The 17,301-nt window shown below is 39.1% G+C and overlaps 1 protein-coding gene across 3 annotated transcripts in view; it reads left to right on the top strand.

Moving 5' to 3' along the window:
* The window catches only part of CCDC7 (coiled-coil domain containing 7), a 408,075-nt gene that overhangs the window by 91,365 nt on the left and 299,409 nt on the right, over window positions 1–17,301 (top strand). For all 3 annotated transcript variants that reach the window (XM_031652409.1, XM_031652407.1, XM_031652408.1), the window contains exon 15: window positions 16,903–16,965. In XM_031652409.1, coding sequence (XP_031508269.1) covers window positions 16,903–16,965 — 63 coding nt within the window. The remainder of the gene's footprint in view (window positions 1–16,902; window positions 16,966–17,301) is intronic.

The raw sequence follows: 17,301 nt of genomic DNA, 5'->3' as shown, positions 1-17,301 counted from the left end.
GTCAGATGTATAGATTATGAAGATTTTCTTCCACTCTGTGGGTTGTCTGTTTACTCTGCTGACTGTTCCTTTTGCCCTGCAAAAGCTTTTTAGTTTAATTACGTCCCAAATATTTATTTTCGTTTTTATTGCATTTGCTTTTGGGTTCTTGGTCATGAAATCCTTGCCTAAGAAAATGTCTAGAAGGGGTTTTCCAATGTTATCTTCTAGAATTTTTATAGTTTTAGGTCTTAGGTTTAAGTCCTTAATCCACCTTGAGATGATTTATGTATAAGGTGAGAGATGAGGATCCTGTTTCATTCTCCTACATGTAGTTAGCCAATTTTTCCAGCACCATTTGTTGAATAGGGTGTACTTTCCCTACTTTATGTTTTTGTTTGCTTCATCGAAGATCAGTTGGTTGTTAAGTATTTGGCTTTATTTCTGGGCTCTCTTTTCTGTTCCATTGGTCTAAGTGCCTGTTTTTATACCAGTACCATGTTGTTTTGGTGACTATGGCCTTATAGTGTAGTTTGAAATCAGGTAGTGTGATGCCTTCAGATTTCTTCTTTTTGCTTAGTCTTACTTTGGCTATGGGGGCTCTTTTTTGGTTCCATATGAATTTTAGGATTTTATTTTCTAGTTCTGGGAAGAATGATGGTGGTATTTTGATGGGGATTGCATTGAATTTGTAGATTGCTTTTGGCAGTATGGTCATTTTCACAATATTGATTCTACCCATCCATGAGTATGGGATGTGCTTCCATATGTTTGTGTCATCTATGATTTATTTCAGCAGTGTTTTGTAGTTTTCCTTGTAGGTCTCTTTCAACTCCTTGGCTAGGTGTATTCCTAAATTTTTTTTTTTTCCCCAGTTATTGTAAAAAGAGTTGAGTACTTGATTTGATGTTCCACTTGGTTGCTGTTAGTGTATAGAAGAGTGACTGATTTGTGGACATTAATCTTGTATCCGGAAACTTTGCTGAATTCTTTTATCAGTTCTAGGAGCTTTCTGGAGGTGTCTTTAAGGTTTTCAAGGTAAATGATTGTCAGCAAACAGTGACAGTTTGACTTCCTCTTTAACGATTTGGGTGCTTTTTATTTCTTTCTCTTGTCTGATCGCTCTTGCTAGGACTTTCAGTACTACGTTGAGGAGGTGTGGTGAGAATAGGCATCTTTGTCTTGTTCCAGTTCTCAGAGGAAATGCTTTCAACTTTTCCCCATTCAGTATTATGTTGGCATTAGGTTGTCACAGATGGCTTTTATTACATTAAGGTATATCCCTTGTATGCTGTTTTGCTGCGAGTTTTAAGGGATGCTGGATTTTGTTGAATGCTTTTTCTGCATCTACTGAGATGATCATGTGATTTTTGTTTTTAATTCTGTTTATGTGGTGTATCACATTTATCGACTTGGGTATGTTAAACCATCCCTGAATCCCTGATATGAAACCCAGTTGATCATGGTGGATTATCTTTTTGATATATTGTTGGATTCAGTTAGCTAGTATTTTGTTAAGGATTTTAGCATCTATGTTCATCAAGGATATTGGTCTGTAGTTTTCTTTTTTAATTATGTCTTTACCTAGTTTTGGTATTAGAGTGATACTGGCTTCATCTAATGAATTAGGGAGGGTTCCTTCTTTCTCTATCTTATGGAATAGTGTCAAAAGGTACCAATTCTTCTTTGAATGTCTGGTAGAATTCTGCTGTTAATCCATCTGGTCCTGGCCTTTTTTGCTGTTGGTAGTTTTAAAATTACCATTTCAACCTCACTGCTTTTTATTGGTCTGTTCAGAGTATGTAATTATTCCTGATTTAAGCTAGGAGGGTTGTATTTTTCCAGGAATTTATCCACCTCTTCTAGGTTTTCTAGTTTATGTGTATAAAAGTGTTCATAGTAGCCTTGAATTACCTTTTGTATTTCAGTAGTGTCAGTTGTAATATCCCCTGTTTTGTTTCTTAGTGAGGTTTTTTTGGATTTTCTCTCTTCTTTTCTCGGTTAATCTTGCTAATAGTCTATCAGTTTTATTTATCTTTTCAAAGAACCAGCTTTTTGTTTCATTTATCTTTTGTATTGTTTTTCTTTCAATTTCATTTAGTTCTGCTCTGATCTTGGTTGTTTCCTTTCTTCTGCTGGGTTTGGGTTTGGTTTGTTCTTGTTTCTCTAGTACCTTGAGGTGTGACCTTAGAGTGTCAGTTTGTGCTTTTTCAGTGTTTTTGATGTAGACTTTTAGGGCTATGAACTTTCCTCTTAGCACTGCCTTTGCTGTATCCCACAGGTTTTGGTAGGTTGTGTCATTATTGTCATTCAGTTCGAAGAATTTTTAAATTTCCATCTTGATTTTGTTTTTGACCCAAAGCTTATTCAGGAGCAGGTTATTTAATTTCCATGTATTCGCATGGTTTTGAAGGTTCCTTTTGGAGTTGGTATCCAATTTTGTTCCACTGTGATCTGAGTGCTTGATATACTGTCAGTTTTCTTAAATTTTCATAAAAAAATGATAGGCACATTTTATGGCCTATCATATGGTCTATCTGCAGAAAGTTCCATGTGCTGTTGAATAGAATGTGTATTCTGTGGTTGTTGGATGAAATGTTCTGTATACATCTGTTAAGTCCATTTGTTCTAAGGTATAGTTTAAATCCATTGTTTCTTTGTTGACTTTCTGTCTTGATGGCCTGTCTTGTGCTGTCAGTGGAGTATTGAAGTCTCCCACTATTATTGTGTTGCTGTCTATCTCGTTTCTTAGGTCTATTAGTAATTGTTTTATAAATTTGGGACCTCCAGTGTTAGGTGCATATGTACTTAGGATTGTGATATTTTCCTGTTGGACAAGGCCTTTTACTATTACAAAATGTCCTTCTTTGTCTCTTTTGGCTGCTGTTGCTTTAAAGGTTATTTGTGACCAGGCGCGGTGGCTCACGCCTGTAATCCCAGCACTTTGGGAGGCCGAGATGGGCGGATCACGAGGTCAGGAGATCGAGACCATCCTGGTTAACACGGTGAAACCCTGTCTCTACCAAAAATACAAAAAATTAGCTGGGCATGGTGGTGGGCACCTGTAGTCCCAGCTACTCGGGAGGCTGAGGCAGGAGAATGGCGTGAACCCGGGAGGTGGAGCTTGCAGTGAGCTGAGATTGTGCCACTGCACTCCAGCCTGGGCGAGACTCCGTCTCAAAAAAAAAAAGTTTATTTGTTTGATGTAAGAATAGCTAACCCTGCTTGCTTTTGGTGTCCATTTGCATGAAATGCCTTTTTCCACCTCTTTACTTTAAGTTTATGTGAGTCCTTATGTGTTAGTGAGTCTCCTGAAGGCATCAGATAGTTGGTTAATGAGTTCTTATCCATTCTGCAGTTCTGTGTGTTTTAAGTGGAGCATTTAGTCCAATGTTAGTCATGAAATATGAGGTACTGTTGCATTCATTGTGCTCTTTGTTGCCTGCGTACTCTGGGTTTTTGTTTGTTTGTTTTTTGCTTTTACTTTTTAATTTGTATTTTTGTTTTATAGATCCTGTGTGATTTATGCTTTAAAGAGGTTCTGTTTTGATGTGTTTCCAGGATTGTTTTAAGATTCAGAGCTCCTTTTAGCAGTTCTTGTAGTGGTGGCTTGGTAATGGCGAATTCTCTTACCATTTGTTTGTCTGAAAAAGACTGTATCTCTCCTTCATATATAATGCTTAGTTTCACTAGATACAAAATTCTTGGCGGATGATTGTTTTGTTTAAGGAGGCTGAAGATCGGGCCCCAATCCCTTCTAGCTTGTAGGGTTTCTGCTGAGAAATCTGCTGTTAATTTGATAGGTTTTCCTTTATAGGTTACTTGGCACTTCTATCTCACAGTTCTTAAGATTCTTTTCTTCATTTTAACTTTGGATAACCTGATGACAATGTGCCTAGGTGAAGATCTTTTTGTGATGAATTTCCCAGGTGTTCCTTGTGCTTCTTGTATTTAGATGTCTAGATTTTTAGCAAGGCTGGGGAAGTTTTCCTTGATGATTCCTCCAAATATTTTTTCCAAGATTTTAGAATTCTCTTCTTCCTCAGGAAAATTGTTTATTCTGAGGTTTGGTCATTTAACATAATCTCAGATTTCTTGGAGTCTTTGTTTATATTTTTTTATTCTTTTTTCTTGTCTTTGTTGAATTAGGTTAATTTGAAGACCGTGGCTTTGAGCTCTGAATTTCTTTCTTCTACTTGTTCAATTATATTGCTGAGACCTTTCAGAGCATTTCACATTTCTTTTTTTTTTTTTTTTTGAGACCGAGTCTCGCTCTGTCACCCAGCCTGGAGTGCAATGGCGCGATCTCGGCTCACTGCAAGCTCCACCTCCCGGGTTCACGCCATTCTCCTGCCTCAGCCTCCCGAGTAGCTGGGACTACAGGCACCCACCACCTCGCCCGGCTAGTTTTTCATATTTTTTAGTAGAGGCGGGGTTTCACCATGTTAGCCAGGATGATTTCGATCTCCTGACCTCGTGATCCGCCTGTCTCGGCCTCCCAAAGTGCTGGGATTACAGGCTTGAGCCACCGCGCCCGGCCCATTTCACATTTCTAAAAGTGTGTCCAGAGTTTCCTGAATTGTTGATTGTTTTTTTCTTTAAGCTTTCTATTTTCTTGCATATTTCTCCCTTAACTTGTTGTGTCATTTTTTGTATTTCCTTGCATTGAGCTTCACCTTTCTCTGGTGCCTCCCTTAGTAACTAACCTCCGGAATTCTTTTTCAGGTAAAGCTGGGATTTCTTCTTGGTTTGGGTCCATAGCTGATGAAGTAGTATGATTTTTGTGGGGAATGTTAGAGAGTCTTGTTTTGTTATATTTCCAGGGTTGGTTTTCTGGTTCCTTCTCATTTGGATAGGCTCTGTCTTAGGGAAGGTCTAGGGCTGAAGGCTGTTATTCAAATTCTTTTGTCCTATGGAGTGTTCCCTTGATGTAGTACTCTCCCCCTTTTCCTATGGATGTGGCTTCCTGTGAGCCATACTGCAGTGATTGTTGTCTCTCTTCTGGGTCTAGCTACCCAGTGAGTCTACCTGGCTCTGGGCTGGTACTTGGGGTTGTCTGCACAGAGTCCTGTGATATGGTGGTTTAATGCTCTATTTTTGTGCTGGTTGGCCTCCTGCTGGGAGGTGGCACTTTCCAGAGAGCATCAGCTGTGGTAGTATGGAGAGGAAGGGGTGGTGGGCACGGCCCTAGAACTCCCAAGATTATGTGCCCTTTGTCTTCCCCTACCAGGGTGGGTAGGGAAGGACCATAAGGTGGGGGCAGGGCTAGGTGTAGCTGAGGTCAGACTCCTTGGGTGGGTCTTGCTGTGGCTGCTATGGGGAATGGGGGTGAGATTCCCAGGTCACTGGAGTTGTGTACCTAGGAGGATATGGCTGCCTCTGCTGAGTCAGGTTGTCAGAGATGTCGGGCCAAACGGGCAGTCACAGGGTTCACTCAGCTCCACCCAAAATGAAGGGCCGGTCTCACTCCCACCCTCCTCCACAATAGCCCCAGTCTGTTTCCAGATGGTGGGTGAGTTGGGCTTGAAAACTTGCCCCAAGCTGTCTGCCTCACAGCTGCGAAAGATAAGTGCTTGATTCTTCCCCAACCTATGGAGTCTGCACACTGGATTGTGCCCTCCCCTGAGTTCTGGCTAGGAGGTTTCTTGCCCTGTTCAAATTGTTACAAAGTTCAGCTAGCGATTTCCTTCTCCCTGTGGAGTTTTATCCCCTGCTTCTCTGTCTGTCCTCCCAGTGGATCCCTGTGGTTCCAGGCAGGAATGGCCTGCTTCGGGACCCAGTGAGCTCCCAGGGCTTTTCTGCTGCTTCCTCTACTCTTATATTTCACTTGGCTCTCTAAATGGACTCAGCTCCAAGTAAGGTTGGAAACTTTTCCGGCGAGCAGAACTTCTGTTTCTCCAGTGGAGAGTGTGTGTTCAGGAGAGGAGGGTCTCTCTTTCCCACTTCCGCGCGGGGCACTCACAGTGTTTGGGGTGTCTCTCAGGTCCTGCAGGAGCTGTCTGCTTCCTTCAGAGGGTCTGTGGGTCCTTTTTTAGTTATTTTTAAGTGTACAATAAATGATCATTGACTGTGGTTGCCCTGTTGTGCTATCAAATACTAGATCTTACTCATTCTATCTAATTATATTTTTGTACTTATTAACCATTGCCACTGCACTCCACCCCCTACTACTATTTGCAGCCTCTGGTAACCGTCATTCTGTGCTCTATCTCCATGAGTTTAATTGTTTTGATTTTTAGCTCCCACGAATAAGTGAGAACATGTGAAGTTTGTCTTTCTGTGCCTGGCTTATTTCACTTAACGCAGTGACTTCTGGTTGCAAATGACAGGATCTCATTACTTTTTTCTGGCTGAATAGTACTCCATTATGTATATGTACTACATTTTCTTTATTCATTTGTCTGTTGATGGACACTTACATTGCTTCTAAATCTTAGTTCTTTTGAATTGTGGTGCAATAAACGTGGGAGTACAGATATCTTTTTAATATACTGATTTCCTTCTTTTGTATATACCTAACAATAAGATTACTGGATTATATGTTTGTTCTATTTTTAACTTTTTTTTTTTTTTTTTGAGACGGAGTCTCACTGTGTTGCCAGGTTGGAGTGCAATGGTACGATCTCGGCTCACTGCCAACCTCCGCCTCTCAGTTTCAAGTGATTCTCCTGCCTCAGCTTCCCGAGTAGCTGGGACTACAGGCAGGCACCACCACACCCAGCTAATTTTTGTATTTTTAGTAGAGACGGGGTTTTACCATGTTAACCAGGATGGTCTCGATCTCTTGACTTTGTGATCTGCCTGCCTTGGCTTCCCAAAGTGCTGGGATTACAGGCGTGAGTCACCACACTTGGCCTATTTTTAACTTTTTAAGGAGAGGACATATTCTGTAAGGAAGTCATAAGGCCAGTCCATATTCAGAGGTAAGAGTGGCATGCATGTATAGGGTGGGAGAAAATTGTTGGAAATAATCCAACACAATATTCAATTTTTGTAAGCGTTCTAATGACATAAACTAATGCACATTTTCTATCGCTAGATATACCAGTTAGCTTTTCCTAAATAACAAATTATTCCAAAATGTAGTAACTTAAAACAGTAGAATCACTATTATAGTTGCTGGGCAGCTCAGCTTAGTTTGGATGTGCAAGGTAAGTTTTATTCCTATGTCTGACATTCTGGGACATCTGGGACAAGTGGGAGTTGTTTCTAGTCTCTTATCCTCCAGGATGCTAGCTCTGGGTAGTTTAAAGAAGGATCCCTAGTAGCAAGAGATCAAAACAAAGCAGAAAGATCTCGGGAGGCCTAAGCTCACATCACTCATAGTGCCATTTGTGTTGTATCCTCTTGGCTCAAACAAGAATTAGGCCAGCTGAGTTTCAAGAAGTGAGGAAATAGATTGTATCTTTTTATGGGAGCTACTGTGAAGAATTTATGGCCATTTGTAGTCTACCACAGTGGGGTATATATTTTCTCTCTCCCTGTGTATAAAATTCAATTAAGTCTAGATTTGTTTCATTATTTTAATTTTCTATCATCTTTATTAGTTAGAATATTGACTAGGTTGCTATAGAAAGAGACCCCATATAATTCAATGGCTTCAACAAGGTAGAATATCATTTTTATTTCATGCAAAGTTTGAGTTGATGGTTCCAGCAAGTATAGTAGTTTGATATTGTCTGGTACCTAGACTTCTTACTTCTTGCTCTTGTTTCTCATTGAAATGTATAAATTTTATTATATCTCAAATTTTTTATCTATATCAAGGAAGTTTTCTTATTTCTTTCATCATCATTTGACTTTCTTCTTCCTTTTATCCCGCTGAAACTCATATTTGAATATTATGATTTCTAGATTGATTGTTTTAAGTTTTCTATCTTTTTCATCATGACTTCTATGTGTATGTTTGTTCTGTGGCATGAGATATGTCTTCCATTTAATTTACAAGGTTTCTAAACTTATTCTCAAAAGTAAGCAACCTTTTTCGTTTTCACTTCCTCTTGAACTTTTCAGTTAAAAAAAAGTTTGCTTTCTTTAAAAATCTCAGGCGATCCTAATTTAGGATTGCATCAGTCAGAGAACACTAATTGCATCAGTCAGAGAACACTATCAGGGTCTTAATATTTTCTTTCTAATTATTTTCTGTTTATCCCTCTCGTTCTGCTTTAGTAGGGGCTATGTCTTTGGATTGTTCAACTTCCTCTCTGAAGTTACTTAGTCCCATCCCATGGTTTATTGCATTTCTGTGCCTGTTTATGGACGTGTTTCCTCAGCAGCTCGTTGGTCATGTATTGAAATCTCTTGTGCAGTTGTTGTAAGGTTTACTTTTGTTCCCATTATCATATGCTTCTGTTTTATACATGCTATGTTCTCTCAAATTTCAATGAGAATAAAATGTAGATTTAGGGATTTCTTTTGTTTCTTAAAATAACTTTGTTTTGGAAAAGGGACATTATTCTGTAAAGACTTTTTTTTCCATTTTTTGCTTGGCTTTCATGTTTATTCTGATGAGAAGCAATTATTAAAATCATCATTTCCTTTTGTATAATATGTCATTTTTCTTTGGCCACTTTTATTGTTTTTTTTTTCCGCTTTATTTGGTTTTCAGCACTTTGGCTTTGTTTTGTGTGGGCATGATTTTCTTTGTAAATATCAACTTGGGCAGCACTGAACATGTTGAGTATGTTAATTTCACCAAGTTTGGGACATTTTCAATGTATTATTGTTTTAAAAATATTTTGTCTACCACTTCCTCTCTCTCTTTTCCTTATGGGATATAATTACATATTAGACATTTGATTTTATCCCACAGTTGCCTCAGTATCTGTTAGTTAAAAAAAACTTTGTTGTTTATATTTAGATTGGGTATTTTGTATTGATATATTTTCAAGTGGTTTGACTTTTTCCACTGTCATCAGATCCAATCTGTTCTTATGCTCATACATTAAATTTTTAAATTCAGATATCACGATTTTCAGTTCCAGAATTTCCATTTGACTATTTTTTTTTTTTTAAGAGACATGGTCTTATTTTTATTACCCAGGCTGAGTACAGTGGCAGGATCATAGCTCACTGCAGCCTTGAGCTCCTGGGCTCATATGATCCTCCTGCCTGAGCTTCTCAAGGAGCTAGGATTATAGGTGTGTACCACCATGGACAGTTAATTCAAAATGTGTTTTATAGACATAGCATTTCGCTATGTAGCCCAGGCCGGTCTTGAATTCCTGGCCTCAAGCAATCCTCCCACCTCAGCCTCCTGAAATGCTGGGATTATAGGTGTGGCCCTGCATTTTTATAGTTTATATTTCTCTGCTAAGATTTCCATATTTTTATTTATTATGAGCATATTTTCCTTTATACTGGACATTTTTATTATACATCCTTTAAACATCCATATGTGAATTTTAAAATCTGGATTATCTTGCTTGGGATCATTCTTTGCTCATTGTCTTTTTAAACATTTTTTTTATTTTTTAATTTTTTTACTATTATTATACTTTAAGTTCTAGGGTACATGTGCATAACGTGCAGGTTTGTTACATATGTATCCTTGTGCCCCATCTTCGTCAGCACCCATCAGCTTCGTCATTTTACATCGGTGCTCCCACTGCAATCCCTCCCCTCCCCCTGCCCATGATAGGCCCGATTATTATGATGTTCCCCTTCGAGTCAAGTGATCTCATTGTTCAGTTCCCACCTATGAGTGAGAACATGCAGTGTTTGGTTTCTGTTCTTGTATTGATTTTGCTGTAGGGAGAATGGTTTCCAGCTGCATCCATGTCCTACAAGGACACAAACTCATCCTTTTTATGGCTGCATAGAAGTATTCACTTAGTTGTATATGTGCCACATTATCTTAATCAGTCTGTCACTGATGGACATTGGAGTTGATTCAAGTCTTTGCTATTGTGAATAGTGCCACAATAAACATATGTGTGTATGTGTCTTTATAACAGCATGATTTATAATCGTTTTGGGTATATACCCAGTAATGGGATGGCTGGGTCATATGGTACTTCTAGTTCTAGATCCTTGAGATAAGCCATGCACTGTTTTCCATAATGGTTGAACTAGTTTACAATTACCAACAGTGTAAAAGTGTTCCTATTTCTCCACATCCTCCAGCACCTGTTGTTTTCCTGACTTTTTAATGATTGCCATTTCTAACTGGTGTGAGATGGTATCTCATTGTGGTTTTTGATTTGCATTTCTCAATGGCCAGTGATGATGAGCATTTTTCATGTGTCTGTTGGCTGTGCTGAATGTCTTCTTTTGAAGTGTCTGTTCATATCCTTTGCCCACTTTGTGATGGGGTTGTTTGTTTTTTTTCTTGTAAATTTGTTTGAGTTTTTGTAGGTTCCTGGATATTAGCCCTTTGTCTGATGAGTAGATTTGCAAAAATGTTCTCCCATTCTGTAGGTTGCCTGTTCACTCTGATGGTAGTTTCTTTTGCTGTGCAGAAGCTCTTTAGTTTAATTAGATCCCATTTGTCAATTTTGGCTTTTGTTGCCTTTGCTTTTGATGTTTAGACATGAAGTCCTTGGCCATATGTCCTGGAATAATTGTTATTACCTAGGTTTTTTCTTCTAGGGTTTTATGGTAGTAGGTCTAACATTTAAAGTCTCTAATCCATCTTGAATTAATTACCATTTATAAGGAGGTAAGGAAAGGATCAGTTTCAGCTTTCTACTTATGGCTAGCCAGTTTTCCCAGTACCATTTATTAAACAGCGAATCCTTTCCCCATTTCTTGTTTTTCTCAGGTTTGTCAAAGATCAGATGACTGTAGATGTGTGGTATTATTTCTGAGGACTCTGTTCTGTTCCATTGGTCTATCTGTTTTGGTACCAGTACCATGCTGTTTGGTTACTGTAGCCTGTAGTATAGTTAAGTCAGGTAACATGATGCAGCTTTGTTATTTTGACTTAGGATTGTCTTAGCAATCACGGGCTCTTTTGGTTCCATATGAACTTTAAAGCAGTTTTGCAATTCTGTGAAGAAACTCATTGGTATGATAGGGGATGGCATTGAATCATAAAATTACCTTGGGCAGTATGGCCATTTTCGCGATATTGATTCTTCCTATCCATGAGCATGGAATGTTCTTCCATTTTGTTTGTGTCCTCTTTTTTTTTATTTCAATATTGAGCAGTGGTTTGTAGTTTTCCTTGAAGAGGTCCCTTTACATCCCTTATGAAATTGGATTCCTAGGTATTTCATTCCCTTTGAAGCAATTGTGAATGGAGTCACCATTCATGATTTGGCTCTCTGTTTGTCTGTTACTGTGGTGTATAAGAATGCTTGTGATTTTTTTTGCACATAATTTTGTATCCTGAGACTTTGCTGAAGTTTCTTATCAGCCAGGGTTGTGCTGAGACAATGGGGTTTTCTAAATATACAATCATGTCATCTGCAAACAGGGACAATTTGACTTCTTCTTTCTAACTGAATGCCCTCTATTTCTTTTCTCTTGCCCTGATTGCCCTAGCCAGAACTTCCAACACTATATTTGAATAGGAGTGGTGAGAGAGGGCATCCTATCTTAATGCCAGTTTTCAAAGGGAATTTTTTCCAGTTTTGCCCATTCAGTATGATATTGGCTGTGGGTTTGTCATAAATAGCTCTTATTATTTTTGAATGCGTTCCATCAATCACGAATTTATTGAGCATTTTTAGCATGAAGTGCTGTTGAATTTTGTCAAAAGGCCTTTTCTGCATCTATTGAGATAATCATGTGGTTTTTGTCTTTGGTTCTGTTTATATGCTGGATTCACGTTTATTAATTTATGTATGTTGAACCAGCCTTGCATCCCAGGGATGAAGCCCACTTGATCATGGTGGATAAGCTTTTTGATGTACTGCTGGATCCGGTTTGCCAGTATTTTTATTGAGGATTTTTTGCATGCGATGTTCATCAGGGATATTAGTCTAAAATTCTCTTTTTTTGTTGTGTCTCTGCCGGGCTTTGGTGTCAGGATGATGTTGGCCTCATGGAAATGAGTTAGGGAGGATTCGGCTCTTTTTATTGATTGGAATAGTTTCCAGAAGGAATGGTACAGCTCCTCCTTGTACCTCTGTTAGAATTCAGCTGTGAATCCATCTGGTCCTGGACTTTTTTTCATTGGTAGGCTATTAATTATTGCCTCAATTTTGAGAGCCTGCTATTGGTCTATTCAGGAATTCCGGCTTTTTTCCTGGTTTAGTCTTGGGAGAGTGTAAGTGTCAGGAAATTATCCATTTCCTTCTAGATTTTCTAGTTTATTTGCATAGAGGTGTTTATAGTATTCTCGGATGGTAGTTGGTATTTCTGTGGATGGGTGGTATTATCCCTTTATCATTTTTATTGCATCTATTTGATTCTTCTCTTTTTCTTCTTTATTAGTCTTGCCCTTGGTCTATCAATTTTGTTGATCTTTTTCAAAAACCAACTCCTGGATTCATTGATTTTTGGAGGGTTTTTTGTGTCTCCTTCAGTTCTTCTCTGATCTTAGTTATTTCTTGCCTTCTGCTAGCTTTTGAATGTGTTTGCTCTTGCTTCTCTAGTTCTTTTTAATTGTGATGTTAGTGTGTCCAGTTTTAGATGCTTTCCAAGCTTTCTTTTTGTGGGCATTTGGTATATAAATTTCCCTCTACACTGCTTTAAATGTGTCCCAGAGATTCTGGTATATTTGTATCTTTGTTCTCATTGGTTTCAAAGAACATCTTTATTTCTGCCTTCATTTGATTTATGTACCCAGTAGTCATTCAGGAGCAGATTCGGTTTCCATGTGGCCGGGTTTTGAGTGAGTTTCTTAGTCCTGAGTTCTAGTTTGATTGCACTGTGGTCTGAGGAGCAGTTTGTTACAATTTCTGTTCTTGTACATTTGCTGAGGAGTGCTTTTCTTCCAATTATGTGGTCAATTTTGGAATAGAAGTGTGATGTGGTGCTTAGAGAAAGAATGTATATTCTGTTGCTTTGGGGTGGAGAGAGGTCTGTAGATGTCTATTAGGTCTGCTTGCTGCAGAGATGAGTTCAATTCCTATGAATATCCTTGTTAACTTTCTGTCTCATTGATCTGTCTAATGTGAGTGGGGTGTTGAAGTCTCCACATTATTATTGTATGGTAGTCTAAGTCTCTTTGTAAGTCTCTAAGGACTTGCTTTATGAATCTAGGTGCTCCTGTAGTAGGTGCATATATGTTTGTAGTTAGCTCTTCCTGTTGAATTGATCCCTTTATCATTATGTAATAGCTTCTTTGTCTCTTTTGATCTTTGATGGTTTAAAGTCTGTTTTATCAGAGACTACTATTGCAACCCTGTTTTTTTGTTCCTCCATTTGCTTGGTAGATCTTCCTCCATCCCTTTATTTTTGAGTCTATGTATGTCTGTGCATGTGAGATGGGTCTCCTGAATACAACGAACTGATGAGTCTTGACTCTTTATCAGTTTATGATCTGTGTCTTTTTAATTGGAGCATTTAGTCCATTTTACATTTAAGGTTAATATTGTTATGTGTGAACTGATCCTGCCATTATGATATTAACTGGTTATTTTAACTCATTAGTTGATGCAGTTTCTTCCTAGCCTCGATGGTCTTTACATTTTGTATGTTTTGCAATGGCTAGTACGGTTATTTCACCCATGTTAGTGCTTCCGTCAGGGTCTCTTGTAAGTCAGGCCAGGTGGTGACGAAATCTCTAAGCATTCGCTTATCTGTAAAGGATTTTATTTCTCCTTCACTTATGAAACTTAGTTTGGCTGGATATGAAATTCTGAGTATAAAATTCTTTTCTTTAATAATGTTGAATATTGGCCCCCACTGTCTTCTGGCTTGTAGAGTTTCTGCCGAGAGATCCGCTGTTAGTCTGATGGGCTTCCCTTTGTGGGTAACCCGACCTTTCTCTCTGGCTGCCCTTAAGATCTTTTCCTTCATTTCAACTTTGGTGAATCTGGCAATTATGTGTCTTGGAGTTGCTCTTCTCGAGGAGTATCTTTGTGGCATTCTCTGTATTTCCTGAATTTGAATGTTGGCCTGCCCTACTAGGTTGGGGAAGTTCTCCTGGATGATATCCTGAAGAGTGTTTTCCAACTTGGTTCCATTTTCCCCCTCACTTTCATGCACCCCAATCAGACGTAGATTTGGTCTTTTTACATAATCCCATACTTCTTGCAGGCTTTGTTCATTTCTTTTTCTTCTTTTTTCTTTAGGTTTCTCTTCTCACTTCATTTCATTCATTTGATCCTGAATCGCTGATACTCTTTCTTCCAGTTGATTGAGTCAGTTACTGAAGCTTGTGCATTTGTCACGTATTTCTCGTGTCATGGTTTTCATCTCTGTCAATTCGTTTATGGCCTTCTCTGCATTAATTATTCTAGTTATCAATTCTTCCACTCTTTTTTCAAGATTTTTAGTTTCTTTACGCTGGGCACGTAATTCCTCCTTTAGCTCTGAGAATTTTGATGTACTGGAGCCTTCTTTTCTCATCTAGTGAAAGTCATTCTCTGTCCAGCTTTGATCTGTTGCTGGCGATGAGCTGTGTTCCTTTTGCAGGGGGCGATGCACTCTTATTTTTTGAATTTCCAGCTTTTCTGCACTGTTTTTTCCCCATCTTTGTGGTTTTATCTTCCTCTGGTCTTTGATGATGGTGATGTACTGATGGGGTTTTTGGTGTGAGTGTCCTTCCTGTTTGTTAGTTTTCCTTCTAACAGTCAGGACCCTCAGCTGTAGGTCTGTTGGAGATTGCTTGAGGTCCACTCCAGACCCTGTTTGCCTGGGTGTCAGCAGCAGAGGCTGCAGAAGATAGGATATTGCTGAACAGTGAGTGTACCTGTCTGATTCTTTCTTTGGAAGCTTCTTCTCAGGGGTGTACTCCACCGTGTGAGGTGTGGGGTGTCGGTCTGCCCCTAGTGGGGGATGTCTCCCAGTTAGGCTACTCAGGGGTCAGGGTCCCACTTGAGCAGGCAGCCTGTCCGTTCTCAGATCTCAACCTCCGTGTTGGGAGATCCACTGCTGTCTTCAAAGCTGTCAGACGGAGTTGTTTGCGTCTGCAGAAGTTTCAGCTGCTTTTTTTTGGTGGTGGTTGTTGTTGTTTAGCTGTGCCCTGTCCCCAGAGGTGGAGTCTACAGAGACAGGCAGGACTCTTTGAGCTGCTGTGAGCTCCACCCAGTTCGAGCTTCCTAGCTGCTTTGTTTATCTACTTAAGCCTCAGCAATGGTGGGTGCCCCTCCCCCAGCCTCGCTGCTGCCTTACCTGGGAGATGGCAGACTGCTGTGCTAGCAATGAGGGAGGCTCCGTGGGTGTGGGACCCTCCCACGGTGAGTGTGAGATATAATCTCCTGGTGTGCCCGTTTGCTCACGATCCTTGGTAGGCGCAGTATTGGGTGGGAGTTACCCGATTTTCCAGGTGTTGTGTGTCTCAGTTCCCCTGGCTAGGAAAGGGATTCCCTTCCCCCTTGCACTTCCCAGGTGAGGTGATGCCACCATGCCTCTGCTTCGCTCTCGCTGGTCGAGGCTGCAGCAGCTGACCAGCACTGACTGTCCCGCACTCCCTAGTGAGATCAACCCAGTACCTCAGTTGAAAATGCAGAAATCACCTGTCTCCTGTGTTGCTCACGCTGGGAATTGGAGACTGGAACTGCTCCTATTCGGCCATCTTGCTCTGCCCCCCTCATTGTCTTTTATCTTAAGAATTAGTTTCACTTTTCTGTTTATTCAAATGTCAAGTATTTCTAAATTATATCCTGGCAATTATGAATATCATATTCTTGAAACCCTAGATTGTGTTATATTCTTCTGATGGTTTTTTTTCTTTAATATATAATTAATGCTATTGGATTCAAAATGTAAATTATATATTCAGGTAGCAGCTCAAATTGCATTTTAGTTTTTTTAGCTTTTGCTAGGCTGCTTAGTCTTCTTTATGCATATGTGGTTCAGGGGTCAGGTGGAGATTTGGGTAGAGTTTATACAAAGAATCTGGGGCTCCCTTTCTTTTATTCTTTTCTTTGTATAATTTCCCTCTAACCTTTCCAGTGGCTTGAATTGTCCTGAACTCTGTCCTCTGGTAGTTTTAAAATCAGCTATTAGGCACCTTGAATGGCTCAGATAGGAATTGCTCTCAAACTGAAAACCACAAAAATGAGAAACTTACCTAGAGTTCTTCCCTTCCTCCAAGTGTCACCTTCCCTCAAGAATCTACCTACACTTGGCTGGGTGTGTGGTGGCTCATGCCTATAATCCCCATGCTTTGGAAGGCTGAGGCAGGAGGATGACTTGAGCCTACGAATTTGAGACTGCAGTGAGCTAGGAACCCACTGCTGCATTCTAGCCTGGGTAACAGAGCAAGACCCTGTCTCTAAAAAATAAAATAAAATAAAATAAAATAGTTAACAAATCTGCCTACTCCTGATTGTTCTCCTATTGTTGATACTTGTATTTAGTCCAGAGTTTATGGTTGTTATGTGTGGCAGCATTTGTCCAGTGGGAACTCAGTCATATCAGAAGCAAAACTGGGAACTCTAAATATGGTCCTCAAAGTGTCTTTAATTTGATGGAGAATTCCTGGAACATCACGTGAAATAGAATTTGCTCATTTGCACAAAGCCAGAACAATGTTTATGTTGTGTTAAGAGTAAAGGTTCTTCTTTTAGTAAAATTTGAAATTTTTCTTTTTAAATATTTCAGGCCTAGAGGAAAGGAGAAATGAAACGTTTAATTTATTGCAATTGTAATTTCCCCGATTCATTCTCAGTTTGCCTGTGAAAAATCAATAGGAAGCTTTAGCTTCAGGCATTATCCATCATTACACCTGAAAGGTGTGCAGTTCAATGTCTATGCTCAAATCTTATCTTGGCTATCTATGGGTTTTAGAAAAGTAATACCGGTAAAACTAAATTAATTAAAAATATCAAAGTAAATACCGTTTTCCCTCTTGTTACTTCCTAGAAAGTAGCACGTCTGGAAATTGAGAACAAAGTCCTTCAGGAGCAATTGAAACAGGCTTTACAGGTAAAGGATGTCATGTTTCTTTAACATTGTTAACAAGTAAAGAAAATATCCACAAAGAACTTTTCAAATGAATAATTTTTACTTTGTAAGCGAAGAGGTCTACATATTCTGCTGTTTGGCCAGGTTTAAACTATATTCATTTTATGCATTAGGGATATATTAATAAAATTTAATATTCATTCTTATCAAAAATAGTGAGATATAAAGAAAAACAAACTTTCTTAAGCTAATAACGGCAATCTAGTCATCTGTCATGGTTGCAGTATAAAAAAAAGAAAAGGAAAAGAAAAAAAGACAATGTATTTCAAGCTGATAAGCAATATACTTAAAGGTAAA

Source organism: Papio anubis, chromosome 11 (genome assembly GCF_008728515.1).
Source record: "Papio anubis isolate 15944 chromosome 11, Panubis1.0, whole genome shotgun sequence".
Taxonomy (NCBI): Eukaryota; Metazoa; Chordata; class Mammalia; order Primates; family Cercopithecidae; genus Papio; species Papio anubis.
This window is presented reverse-complemented; position numbering and strand designations above follow the sequence as displayed.